Source organism: Pimephales promelas, chromosome 4 (genome assembly GCF_988280905.1).
Source record: "Pimephales promelas chromosome 4, fPimPro1.hap1.1, whole genome shotgun sequence".
NCBI classification, from domain to species: domain Eukaryota; kingdom Metazoa; phylum Chordata; class Actinopteri; order Cypriniformes; family Leuciscidae; genus Pimephales; species Pimephales promelas.
The window spans coordinates 19,227,873-19,241,243 of NC_142772.1; the positions used below are offsets into that span (position 1 = coordinate 19,227,873).

General features: G+C 37.5%; 1 protein-coding gene across 1 annotated transcript; it reads right to left on the reverse strand.

Annotated features, from left to right (window-relative positions):
* Positions 1 to 221: 221 nt before the first annotated feature.
* On the reverse strand, positions 222 to 5,742 carry mrps30 (mitochondrial ribosomal protein S30). Its single transcript, XM_039683716.2, has 5 exons — positions 5,142 to 5,742; positions 4,346 to 4,491; positions 3,459 to 3,564; positions 837 to 1,013; positions 222 to 568 (listed from the first exon to the last, which is right to left on the reverse strand). The coding sequence occupies exons 1-5, from the start codon at positions 5,704 to 5,706 to the stop codon at positions 306 to 308; spliced, it is 1,257 nt and encodes a 418-aa protein (XP_039539650.2). The 5' UTR covers positions 5,707 to 5,742; the 3' UTR covers positions 222 to 305.
* Between the last annotated feature and the right edge of the window lie 7,629 nt (positions 5,743 to 13,371).

Sequence of the window (13,371 nt, forward strand, 5' to 3'; positions counted from 1 at the left end):
TAATAACGGTTTGCTATTGTCTTTGTAGAGCTGCTTTACAGCAGAGTTGAATTCTGCTTGCATCATTGAATCGTTATTTTCCTGTTAACACTGTAAAGCTGTTTCGAAATAATCTGTATCGTAAAGAACTAAATAAAAGTGACTTAAAAACGCAAGACAAAATCTTAAAACATCTAGTTTTTAAATCAAACTTGGAGACAAAAACTACACAGCTGTATATATATATATATATATATATATATATATATATATAGTTTATTGACACACACAGAACAATCATAACATATATCTATGCTTCAGTATTCTCACAGTGGTTTGTTCAACAGAAGCTGCAGCATCAGTCTCAGAACTGCATCATTCAAGCCCACTATGTCTCCATCTGTGACACTCTCATACAAGCGCATGCTTTCTGTGCCCCAGCATAAGTTCTTCCTGGCATTGTTGCCATCAGCCTTTGGACTCAGAGCCAAAGTATTGAGCTGATAGCAGAAAAATGAGAAGAACTGCCCATCTGTGATGACAGCCTGAGACACAAACGGCCTGCTCACGTCCTCTTCAGTCCAAAAGCCTTGGCAGAACAAAACATCTTTAGTTAAGGAAGAAATACTTTTTTTGTTTATAATAGAGATCACGATTCTGAATGGACAACTAAATATGTAATTACTAGATGAATGAATAGATGAACTACAAAATGTTAATGCTATAGTCCATTTAAAAAAATAATTAATTTGAATTATTTTGAATCCATTTAAACAAATGATTCAATGACACAGCTGATATTCATTACCAAAATTATTTAATAAAAAAAATCCCCATAAAAAGATCCAAATACTAACCTTGATACATAGCCTGTGCCCCTGTCCATGCAAACAGGCTGGCAATACCGTTCGCCCTTAGAAACACCTCAACTTGATCAGACAGGCCTCTCTTGCTCATTTTGTCCCTGCGAAACCTATCCGGCACCATGTGAAACTGTGTGTGGCCGTAGCAGCATGGATCTTCCAGTTTGGCGCCTGTGGAGTAAAACAACATGCACATATTTTTAGCATAATTAAATCCAAAACTAACACTTAATTTCTCATGTACCACTGGCCATAGGAGGCCAAAATGTTAGGAGGCCTCAGTCATTCATTCAATGAGTGAAAAAGAAAGACTGAGAAAGAGAATCATTATAGTTACAATCTTATAGCCTGGCATGCCAGACCTACATCAAGATGTTAGGTCTGGAAACTCTTCATTGACAGGGCTCAATCCGAGGGGCGGGATAAACGGTTGTCTTTCAAATTCTCTCTGCACGCAATTGGGTAGCGCTAAAGCCAATCAGAGCCACGAAGAAGGTGATGTACTCAGCGGAGCAAGTTGATATATTAAACTTTTACCGTATCCAGTCCAGCTGTCAACTCAACATTGAAAATAAGGGAGATTTCCAGGAATCCGGATTTTTTTGTTTTTTACATGACCCACAAACTTTAAAAATAAAACACTAATCATTAAAAGTCTAAAGAGTTTATAACTAGCCAACATATGTATGAGAGAGAAAGAGACAGTATGTGTGTGTTTGTGTGTGTATGAGATAGAGACAGTAGTGTGTCATTAAAAAAATAACATCATAGAGAATGTTTAAATACTAATATCAGCTTACGAGGGAAACGGAGCCGGAGTAGTGGTGCTTAGTTCGGAGTGGTGGAGACGATTCGGGAGAGGTCCGTGCACCTTAACCGATCAGAGTTACTCCGCTGACACGGAGTAAAGTTTTTATCCTCGACGACAAAATGACAAGTTGATCGTTTCGTAACAGCTTTTTTGTAACAGCGCGCGCGGCGCCGGCCGCATCCGAGGATGAACAACTTAAAGCCGAATATGTCCGAGCTTGCTCTGACCGTCGCAACTCTGTCGTCATTTTGTTAAGCCCGCCCGCCTACTCTATACACGATGTGATTGGCCCTTCCAGAGTTGGGGTTTTCCAGCTAAAACGTCTATGGAGAGTTGCTAGACCACACTTTGCTGCAAAATAATTTTGCTGCCGCTAGGGTGCGTCTAGATTTCTAGGCTAACAATCTTACACAAAGCTTTTCGAAACTTTGAACCAGCTTGGCAAAATGATTCAGTTTGGAAGAGCTTGAAACGCCACACGATGGTGACCCCTGCTGGTCAGAACGGTGTAATGCAGCAAACATGCATTAAACACCTTTTACAAATCAGTTGAAAATGTTTTATTGAAGGTGTAGTCAATAAAACGTAATTATGACATGGCTTGGTAGAATTCAAATGTAGAATGCAGTCTGTAAGCAACAAGGTACGAGAGGCTGTGCTGTATCGTGAATAAGTAACGGCTGAAGGGAAAAAAATGGATACATTACTAATAATACAATGATTTTGTAATGTATAATAGTAAACACTTCTTTCACTATGTAGTTAGTTAATTAGACTAAATATAAATCCTTTACAGTTACCAAGCAAAGCCACATTTCCACCGCAATTACCAGGAATTTTGTCTTTTGAATTTTGAAATATTTGTCTCAGGAACTTTTTTCATAGGAACTTTTTTCCCCAAACCGCTTGCTTACTGCGTTTACACCGCGAACTAAAGTACCGGTCCGGGGCGGGAAGATTATGTAGTGACGTTGAACTGCGTGCAACTGCTCATCCCAGTCTGCGCGTTTGTTTTGAGTTTTGTATGGAGGAGATTCAAGCTGTGCTGCTCTTGTGTTGTGTGCGATTGGTTTACTAGCGAGGTAATTAACAAAACGGCAGAAAGAGACGAGCACCCAAAGCGTATTCAGAAAGCTCGTAATGCTAGATATAAAAGTAGACGTTTTTTATCAGCGGACATCGACCGTGAGATGGACGGGACGAACACGCGCCATCGGGCAGAAAGAACAAGTGGTAAGAACCAATCAGCATGTTCAGCGCACAAGTCCCACCCCGAAAGTTCCCGAACTCTGAAAAAGTACCAACTCGCCAGCAGGGACTTTCTGGGGGGGAAATTTTTACCCAGAACTTCATTTAGACCCTGGCTCCTGCGGTGTAAACACAGCGAGTACCACCCCAAAGTTCCTAGTTCCTAACATTGGAAGCTTTTCCATTAATATAAAATGTGCAACATCCAATTAGAATTAAGAGTTACAATTATCTATTGCATCATGGGATATCAGAAGACAAAAAACTGTGAACAGACGAGTGTTGTAAATGTTAACTAAAACTATCCAAAATCATTTAAATCGAAAGAAAGCTGCAATAAAATATAAACAGATGAAAACAAACTTTTGGCAACTAACTAAAATAAAATGAGTTTAAGAATACAATTACTGAAATAAAAATAAATGAAATCTAAATAATATAAATATTTAAAAACAAAACTATTAAAATTGAAAATATAGAAATAAAAAAATTATTGAAAACATTAACAAATACTATAATATTACGTAAATATATACTAAAGACTAGAACAGACCAACCTATGAAGATGTTGTTGTCATACTGTCTCCTAAATAAGGGGAGCCGGTCAGGAGCCAAACTGATGACAGGAACTTCAGCGGAGATCTCTGCCTCAAGAGGAACAAACTGCAGGAAATGACATCACTCTTTAAGTTACAATTTAAACACTGCCATCATTTAAGTTTGCATACATTATATTCATCATAATCAATGTCTTTAGCATCGAAAACATGATTTATGTTATTTTCCCAAATCTTTTGTCCATGTGAACTACACAGCCTGCTTTTACAGTTCTATGCCACCTGTATATACCACCTGGGCATTAGAATATATGTCATGGTTGTGTAAATGATAAATACAGTTGTACATAATAATACATAATGTTCCATTTTAACACAAAATGAAAATGAGTTTAAGAAAAATGCATAGGTTTCAATATTCAGTAAAGCCATGACATTCGGTTCTGTTTATGTAATGAATCATAATGCGATCGTATTATTTAACGTGCTATTATTATGTTTGAGATATCAGCCACTGGTCGATAATGTTTGTATAAACTGTAAGTAACAACTGGTAAAACGTACGCCTATGTCGTAATGATACTTATACTTAAATATTCTCTTCTCAGCCATGTTTACAGCCCGTGAACGAAATCCCATCCGTTTTCTGATTGGCATTTCGCAAGGATTCCTGGGTTGTTGAAGTGCGCGGAGCCTGCATCTTTGCAGGCTTCGCGGAAGACCACTTCAAGGGTACAAAGCGGGCACTGCTGAGCACACTTCAGAGAGTTAATGCTAAATGGGACGGTCTACAGACTCGTAGACTCGGCGAGCACGTGCAAGTTAAGTCCACGAGAATGAAAGTCTGCATGAAGTGTGCCATTTGGGACAGGGCCAATGTTTCCTACCTCAGGAAGTTGTTGTGGGATTCTGATCTGACTGTGAGGTTTGTCATCAATCTGGAATCTCATTGGCTCGATCCGTCCACTCCTGTGTCCTGCTGGAATGGTCCTTTCTCCCCGTAACCAGTAATAGTTGACTTGAGGATCAAAATCTTCACAAAATAATACAAAATATATATAAACAAGAAATTACATTACACCAGAATGACTAGAAAAAACATTATATACTTTAAAGCCAGTGTGAAACAAAAGTCTTTTCTTCCATATTGTGATTTATATCTGAGTGAAATGGCTTCTCGAACAAGTAAAAAAGTATATATATGTAGGGTGGGACTTGATTTTGTCCATCTGGATTTGATTGAATCTTTGGATTGTTGTGGTTTGCAATGGACCACATTGCGAGCAGCACCTTGACAGGTATGAAAGAGAGGCTGTGTGGAATACACTTCAGGTGTTTTCAATGGCTGTGTAAAGCTTAAAGATCACTTATTATGCAGTGATCACGCTCTCTGGAGTTTTTTTTGTTTACTAACATTTCTTGGAAAGATTTTTGCACTGTTTTGTCAGCAGAACAATCCAAAACACATTAAATAACAGTCCCCACTGAAGAGATGCACGTCTATCCCTCACAGCCTCGCTTTCATTCAAAGATGGCGCTGACAGAAAAACTAACTTAGGCCTATATTAAAAAGAAAAAGGTATATTGCTGTGATGTCATGTGCCCCAGAAATCTCACATTACGGTATCAGACACCTTTAAGTTATATGTTGCAGTAAAGAGTAAACATGGAGGTCAAACTCACCTAAACTTGACAGAGTCAGCACGGGGTTTTCTTTGGCAGGAAGATTTTTTAGAGCACAGACCAAGTTCCTTAAAAACGGAGTGACAAATTTCTCTTGCTCTCTGTTGATGAAAGTTCTCCCTTTCTTCAAGTACCAATGTTCTTGTAAGATGAAGCTGCAGACTACAGATCGAAACTCAGAGAACACAGACTCATCAATCACCGGCGCGGAGTGTATTTCTGTGTATTTATCAGGCAGACCGCTGAGATATGCGGTTTTGGTGTAGTGCTGGTACCATTTATCCGCGTTGAGAGCAAATGTCTGTGGATAAATCACGTACTTCTTGCGCTGAACGCGAGTGAGCGCGCGGACCTTCTCCTGGACGGGGCGCGCGCGCAGCTGCTCGAAGAACTCAGTGACCACGCGGCCCTTCGCTGACTTACTCTTCGCGGTCCGAGAGGGCAGAATAGGTGGATATAAACTCTTTGCTGTGGAAGCTTCAACTTGGAAATGTCTGTTACAAACGAGGCGAGCTGATGTAGTGGAGAGAAAAGGATGCAAGGGCAACCTGCAGCAAGACGCCATGTTTTCCCCACGTGATCTGTAGTTATTCTTCTGTCATTCAGAGTCACTGTAGGGTTTTCTACTACCATCTGCTGGAGCGGGTGAGGCGAGAATGAAATGTGTAAGGCCTGGTTGTAGATAAGCCAAGATAGTAGCATTTATAAACTTGCCTTATTGTTTAAAAATAAAACAATGGCTCTGAAATATTTTAAAGGGGTGATGAACTGAGAAATCAAATTTTCCTTGAGCTTTTGACATCTAATAAGAGGTCTCCTGTAAGTTTCAGAACTGAAAACGTCCTTGTTAGCCCAATAAAAGCTTTTATTGACATGATAGCCTCTGAAAACGACTAGTTTTTAAAAGCGGGGAAATATGACGTCAAAGATTATAAAACACCACCCCCGCAGAAAGAAGGAGGTCTCTGCAGAACAACAAGGGGCGTGCCTCAATTTGGGGGCGTTTTACAACCGGGTAGGCGTTTTACAACCTCTCTGCCTGGTTCGCTAAAACTTGAGTGGGCAGCGCGATTCCCTTGGCCTTGAATACGCTTTTCCCATCAGATATGAGTGATAAAGCGAGAAAGCAGTGAAATGAGAGAGGTCACCTGTATGGATGTAAGTGGATTTGTGTAAACTCTCATTTTACGTCAGTTAACGTTAATTAGTTTGTGTAAATTTGCTTGCAACGTGATGTTGTAACATGATTAAGAAAAGCTCCAAGAGGTCTGCCATTTACAATCTATCGCTACTCATTATTAGCATAAGTTTGTTACATTAGTGTTGATATTGGTAGTTTGCTTTCCTATTTTTTTTTTTCCAGTCGGCGTATTCTAATATAAAAAATAGTTAAAGTTAGCTTGTCAGATTAGAAAACAATAGATGTAAACAAAATTAATGGGCTATTTCACCGAATAGGTGCCATTTATGTCCAGGACATTATAGCCCGATTTTACAAACAGGGAGAGGGTTTAGCCTAAACCAGGATTAGTCCATAGTTCAATTAGACCAGCCAAGTTTATTTATATAGCACATTTCATACACAATGGTAATTCAAAGTGCTTTACATAGAATGAATTAAAATAATTAGGAAATTTAAATAATTTTCATCAGCATGCTTAGAAAAAAAACATTACTGGTGTTGTTTTTTTTATTTATTTTTTTATTTTTTTATTTATTTAGAAAAGGGACAGTGTACATTAATAAACATTCTTAAATGTAAATGTACCCAAATTAGCCCAAAGGCTAGTTTTCATTGGTAGTCCCTTTGCCAGATGTTATTAGGCTCTTAACTAGAAAAAAAAAAAGAGTTAAAAATTACAGCAATACAACAGTCATAAAACTAGAGGTATACAAAAAGACAATGTATATATATATACAGACATATACAATTTTGGATATACAATTAAATCCAAAAAAAAATGTTCATCTTGAGACAAAACAAAGGCAGTGATATATTTTAAGATCAGTCAGTGAAAGTTGATTCAGTTGGAACAGACTTACATTTTGGTCTAGGACTAGGCTTTAAAATTGTTTGTGAAACCAGGGGTATAGGTAGCCTACTAATATGTACTATTAATTCAATAATAAAAAAAAAAAACTATAAATATATTTAACACATTAATCTAACTGCAAATTGTATCTTATTAAAAAAATTATTAAAAACTATAATATTTTGGATAAATTATGTTTTCGTTCAGTCCAGAACCCACTCCCTTCATACTGTATATGAAATGGTGTTTGAGTGTGTGGTGTCTGTAAGAAAACAAGAAAAGCTGAAAAACCATTGCTTGTTAAGTTTATTATTTTTAATATCAATTTTAATATAATATTTATAATTTTTCTGTTATTTATATTATATCTCAGTCATAACCCTAACAAAAACCTCTGCAGATCATTAGATTTAAATAGAAACATGATTTTACCTTTTTTAGCAGTGAGATCAGCTCAGTAGTCAATGTTCAACACTCTTCATTATATCAGTGCAGGCATTACAGTAATACCTCACATGTGTAGTCAAACCTATAGACTAACATAATGGATGAATGATAACATTTTTCAGGTGTCATGAGACTGACAAAGACTGTTGGGCGAATGCTACAGAGGAACAGGGCAAAGAGGTGTATTGCAGGGGTTCTGATGACTTCCAAGGATACTGCGGAGACAACTGTTTCTATGAGGCTGGAGGAAGCATCTAATGTTTCAGGCAAGCCGTTTTAACATTTAATCATTTAAACCTACTACTAGTCTCTATTTTCAAGCTAGTACTTATTTTTGAGATACTAGTATCTATTCCTTTAAAGTGTGTATGTCAGGTTAAATTTGTAATTATGATTAACACAAAATAGTTAGGGGAAAAAGATGTTTGTCAAGTTGGTGTATTGTTTTGTATGTTTTTCGATACCTAAAGGCAGAATATAAGATGAAAAAGTTTGTTATTTTCAGTACTCACTTAAAACTGCTCCTCCCCCCAAACGAATCACTTGACGTCATAAGAGGGAGACGTCTCCCCAGGCAATAGAGTCTGTCTGCATCCTGCAAGACTTCAAGTTACGCCCCTTCAAGTTACGCCTCTTCAAATTACGTCCATTCAAGTTACGCCCACTTCAAGTTACGTCCATTCGAGTTACGCCCACTTCAAGTCGCCCACTGTTTAAAGCAGCGCTGCAAATAATGGTCGGTGTATTACCGCGAGAGCGATTAGAACACAGTTCTGTATGCTTTTGAATCGCACGAATTTAACAACATAAACAGAACATACTGGAGTTTATTTAACTGACTCTTAGCTGTTTAAAGGTGCCATCTGTAAAAATTGAGGTTAAAATATCCCAAAAATGAGCAACACGCATCAAAAGATTGAGAAGAAATAAGGTTGATGATGTCATTAAAAAACTGACAAGTTATAGTGCTGCCGAGATATTAACCTGAATTAGCATGCTAAATTACTAGCCCCGGCCCGGCAGGTGTCGTAATACCAGTTTCGACCATGGGAGGCGGTATGCGGGCGGGCAACGTTACCACCAGCCAAACTGCAGTACACGAGTAAGTCGCGCTCGCGCCAGCTTGTGTGTACTTGAACCTGACGTCAGTCGTGTGGAAAATACAGCCCACTACTACATTTCAGTTCAGAGAAGAGTTAAAAAAAAATGATTGGTCGATATTATGCATGAGGAATACATTTTGGTAAGTTGTAGCATACTGTATCTTTCAACAGTGTTCGTGTTCTTTTACCATTAGCTAGTAGAGATGATCGGTTCACGTGCGCTAGGGATCTGTCGTGTAAAGCGCCAATACTGTATTTATTGTTTGAATTGCGTAATAAAATGAACAGAATCTGAGAGCTGACATCGGTCTCCATGTCCTTTTCTGTGCATGACAAAATTGATGTGTGGCGTGAGAGTGTGTGAAAAGTGTTGTGAGAGTTGGCAGCTCTGAAAGACGCTAGCTTGGTCCACATCAGGGAATGCTGTCTGTCAAATTAATTCAAACTAATGATAAAAATGTAATATGAACAAATCGAATATCATAAAACTAGAAATAATAGCCTGGGCTTTAATTTTCCCATATCGTCGAAATGCACCGACTTGTCTATGAGACGGCCTTTATAATTTAGTATTGAGATGTTGTTCATTAAGTCTCTAATCTCTGAAAATCTCCAAATGCTCCACGTGAAACTGCGGTCTTCCAACCTTTTACTATCGCGTCAATGGGCTCTATGCACGGCGTTATTTCCGGTGAAGGATTAAGGATGCTCGATAACTTCCGCCGATCATAGAGTCCAATGCAATACCGAGAATTTATATTGAATTTTATACTCCATGGTTATACTAATGAAACGTTAGTCACAAAAACAGATAAAACAGACACCCCTCGTTGTGTTTATGCTTCTTTTTAAAATTATATTAAATAAACATAACTATATATAAAATTACATCTAAACGTATGTACGTTTCGTTTCAAAGACGGGAGGACAGTAAATATTGAAGACTCTGCCATAATCCCGTTTTCTCCGGTTTTCCTCCGCTTTAATCTACACAACCGGAAATGGACGAGCATCCTTACGTCAAATGCGGAACTTATGCGTGCATATAGCCCATTGATTTGATTAATATGCACGAGGAACAGAAGAGAGGAGAGCGTCTTAACCAGGCTGAGATTTGACCATACAGGGTTAAATAAAACATTGTTTTTAATGGGCAAAACTTTATCAGATAAATGTTTAGAATGTAGATCAAAGGAAGATGTAGAACATGTACTAATGCATTGTAAGAGATATAGAGATGAGAGGATAAGGCTAAAACAAAAGATAAGTAAGGCAGGAAGAAAGTGGAGTATTAAAGGTTTATTAGGCACAACAGGAGATGGGGTAAAGGATACACAGAAAGCAGTTATACAATTTCTGAAAAACATAGGAATTTATAAGAGGATATAGGTTTTTTTTTTTTTTTTTTTTTTTTTTTAAGTAGTACAAAGTAGTCCCAACGAATAGCCCGTGTTACATACTCTGATACAGTAGGTGGCGGTATGCACCTTTAAAGTCATGGTTGCAATCTGCCATAAAACGAAGAAGAAGAAGAAGAATATGCACGAGGGAGACAGAGCAACACAGCACTCGCCCATATTGTTTGAAGACATGAGAGAGCGCGTGGCCGTGGAGGTATTTCTGGAGGTATACTGCCCCCATCTGGTATGGAACATGTTGTATGATTTGATTTTAAATCCCATTTGGCACCTTTAACAACCGAAATGCATGTTCTGGTATAGGCTACAAAGCAAGCTGTAATCTGCATTAGTGCCAGGGTATTGATAATGTATTGCAAGAAACCATTTTGCATGCAATGTAATGTTTTATCAATTATCCTTCCCACCTCAACTAACGTGTGGAGCAAGCTCTAATTTATCCTGTAGAAATTGGGCTGTGTTTTTATTTTTATATTATTTTTTAAATAAATATTTTTAAACATCTTTTGATATGTTATTGTATACTTGGCTGATGATTAAAAATGATAACTGATATCAACAGCACTAAATAACAGCTAAATGCACCGCCGACAAACAAATCTTATGATAGTTTTTGAGACAAATGAACAACAAGCACATCCATAACAAAATCTTTTAATTGAAAGGTAAAACAATGAGGATTAAAGTTTATTCAATTCAATCAATTCAAATGAGGAATTGTCACCCAAAAGCACCACAACTGCAGAAAAAATAAAAAAGAAACAGTCTGGTTTTGAAAACAATAAATTAGGCGATATCAATGCATTTACATCTATTAGGTCACATCTAACATACATTTAATAATGGAAAGTGACCACTCCAGGGCGATCTACTATATTGTCATTCTGTAGAAATCTCTTCTTTTTTTTTATGTCCCTAGCCTTTACAGAAATATTACACTTAAAAGACACTTCAGGGTAACTATTTTCTTTATTTTTAAAATAAAACAATATTCAATTTGAACAATTAGGCTACACCTTGACCCATCAATGTGGTAATATTTGATTTTGATTTTTGATTTAGGTAGGCCTAAATGGTAAAAATCTATAATATAAATTGATTAAACTACTTAATTTAGCTAGGCCTATAGCATGATTGACAACATGTGGTTTGATACCTTGCAGCAGCCATTTTGTAATCTTATGGGTAATGCCAGTAACACCAGTGACTCTGTCAAGAACTGCTCGATGGAGACAGTGATCCAAAAGCAGGCTTTATTGAGAGGAAGATCCAGGAACAGGTACGAGAGAACAGGTAGAAGTCAAAACCAGGTTAGCAGTTCAGATCAGCAAACATTCAATGCAGGGATAAGGCAAACGGGAAAACCAGATTCAGTCCAGGAACTGTGAAACTGGAAAACACTAGGAGACAACAAGAAACTAGGAAACCGCTCAGCATGCAGTATGACACTTACAAAACTCAATATGGACAAAAGGCCACTCAGGCTTAAGACAGATGCACTAAACAAGATAATGAAACACATGTGCACAAAATCAATGAGACCAGATGGAGGATGAGAGAAAAGATGCAAACAATAAACAGGGAAAGAGTGTCCTCCTGAGACTCTTGAGGGCACTACAGCTGCCGATCATCACAGACAGACTCACATTTATAGATCAACTTTACTCAAGCTATTCATTTAGCCTAGATTGTATGCCAAATGTAACAATTTAGTCTCATATACATAATTTTAGTTGAAGAATGATGATCTTTGGTCTTAGAAAAAAAAGACAGTAACACCACTGACACAATGAATCACCAATGACATATAGTACATGTCACATTAAATAAAATATCACATGACGTGACGATGATAATTTTACATCATTTTAATTCTGCTTACACTCAAAGTTAAGATTTAGAGGATTGCTTCATTAGTTGATTTGAACTGTTTTTCAAATAGTTTCGTTTTAGCAAACTGCAAATCATTCAAGCACACTTTTAACAAACCTGATTAAAATAAATAAAACATCATTTGTTATTTGTTGCATTATTATTTTTTTTTCTGTAACTCTGACTGAATGTGCTGAAAAAATATTTCATAAAACTGTAATATTGCACAATATTAATAATAAATAAATGCACAAAAAATATTTAAAAAAATCATTAAGCTGTATTTATATTCATAAAGTCAAAGAATAATCTAATAATGTCGTCTAAGTTTAAATGTTAGAAATCTTTCCATACCAAAAGTGGACGTTTCTGTAGAATGACCTGGCATCTGTGTGAGTGTGACACTCAGCGAGAGAGATTGGCACGCTCGACGTTCCAAACGCTTTACTCCACTCCACCCTTGTGCAATTTAAAAAGCATCAATATGACTTATATTATACACTTAGACTACATTTACACGGTTTCCTTGGGAACATATTCTTACTGTTGTCCCTATACGAGCTGGCATCTTGCTCACAAGCGACAACATCTCGTTTTGAGTTTGACATATCTCGTGGTTCTGTGTGATTTGGACAACTTCAAGTTACGCCCACTTCTTGTTACGACCCCCCTCTCTTCCAGTCCGCAGACAGACCCATCTCATTGGACGGGTGAGTTAAACTCATTATAATATGCAAAACTGTTCTCCACTCACAGCAGTGGGTGTTTACTTCCAAGTCTTCAGTGCGACACGCCCATAAAAACTGACCGTTTTTCAGGTAGGCTCGTACAAAATAGCCTATTACTTATTCATTTTGATGTTTTTGAATGCAAAAACCAAGCGAACATCATAAGTTGACCTCAGGCAACAATATAATCAAATTTAAAAAGCCAGTTCATGACCCCTTTAAGTATTTATTATTATTTATACCATTGCAAGTTGATTTCAGTTAAAACAGCTCAAAGTCAAACATTTTTGTTTGGGGCTATTTTAAGCTTTCTGTGAAACCAGGGGCACGTTCAAGTTCAAAACGGTGCGCAACGTTTTGCTACGGTTTCCAGGTCGAACGTCATCCTTCCTGGAAACGGTGTGCAACGGGGTTTGAGATACGTTTTCCTCTAGGGAGGTTCGGGGGCATGCTCCCCCGCAAGAACATTTTCATTTGTACATTTTAAGGTTAAATGCATCAATCTCGTGTTCTTTGAGAGATCACAATTAAGAGCTTAACACGTGAACTGCTCGTTGAACAAAGAAAACGCATTGATTTGTACCAGGACAATAAACAGGATTTGTACCAGGACAATAAGCACTCTAGCT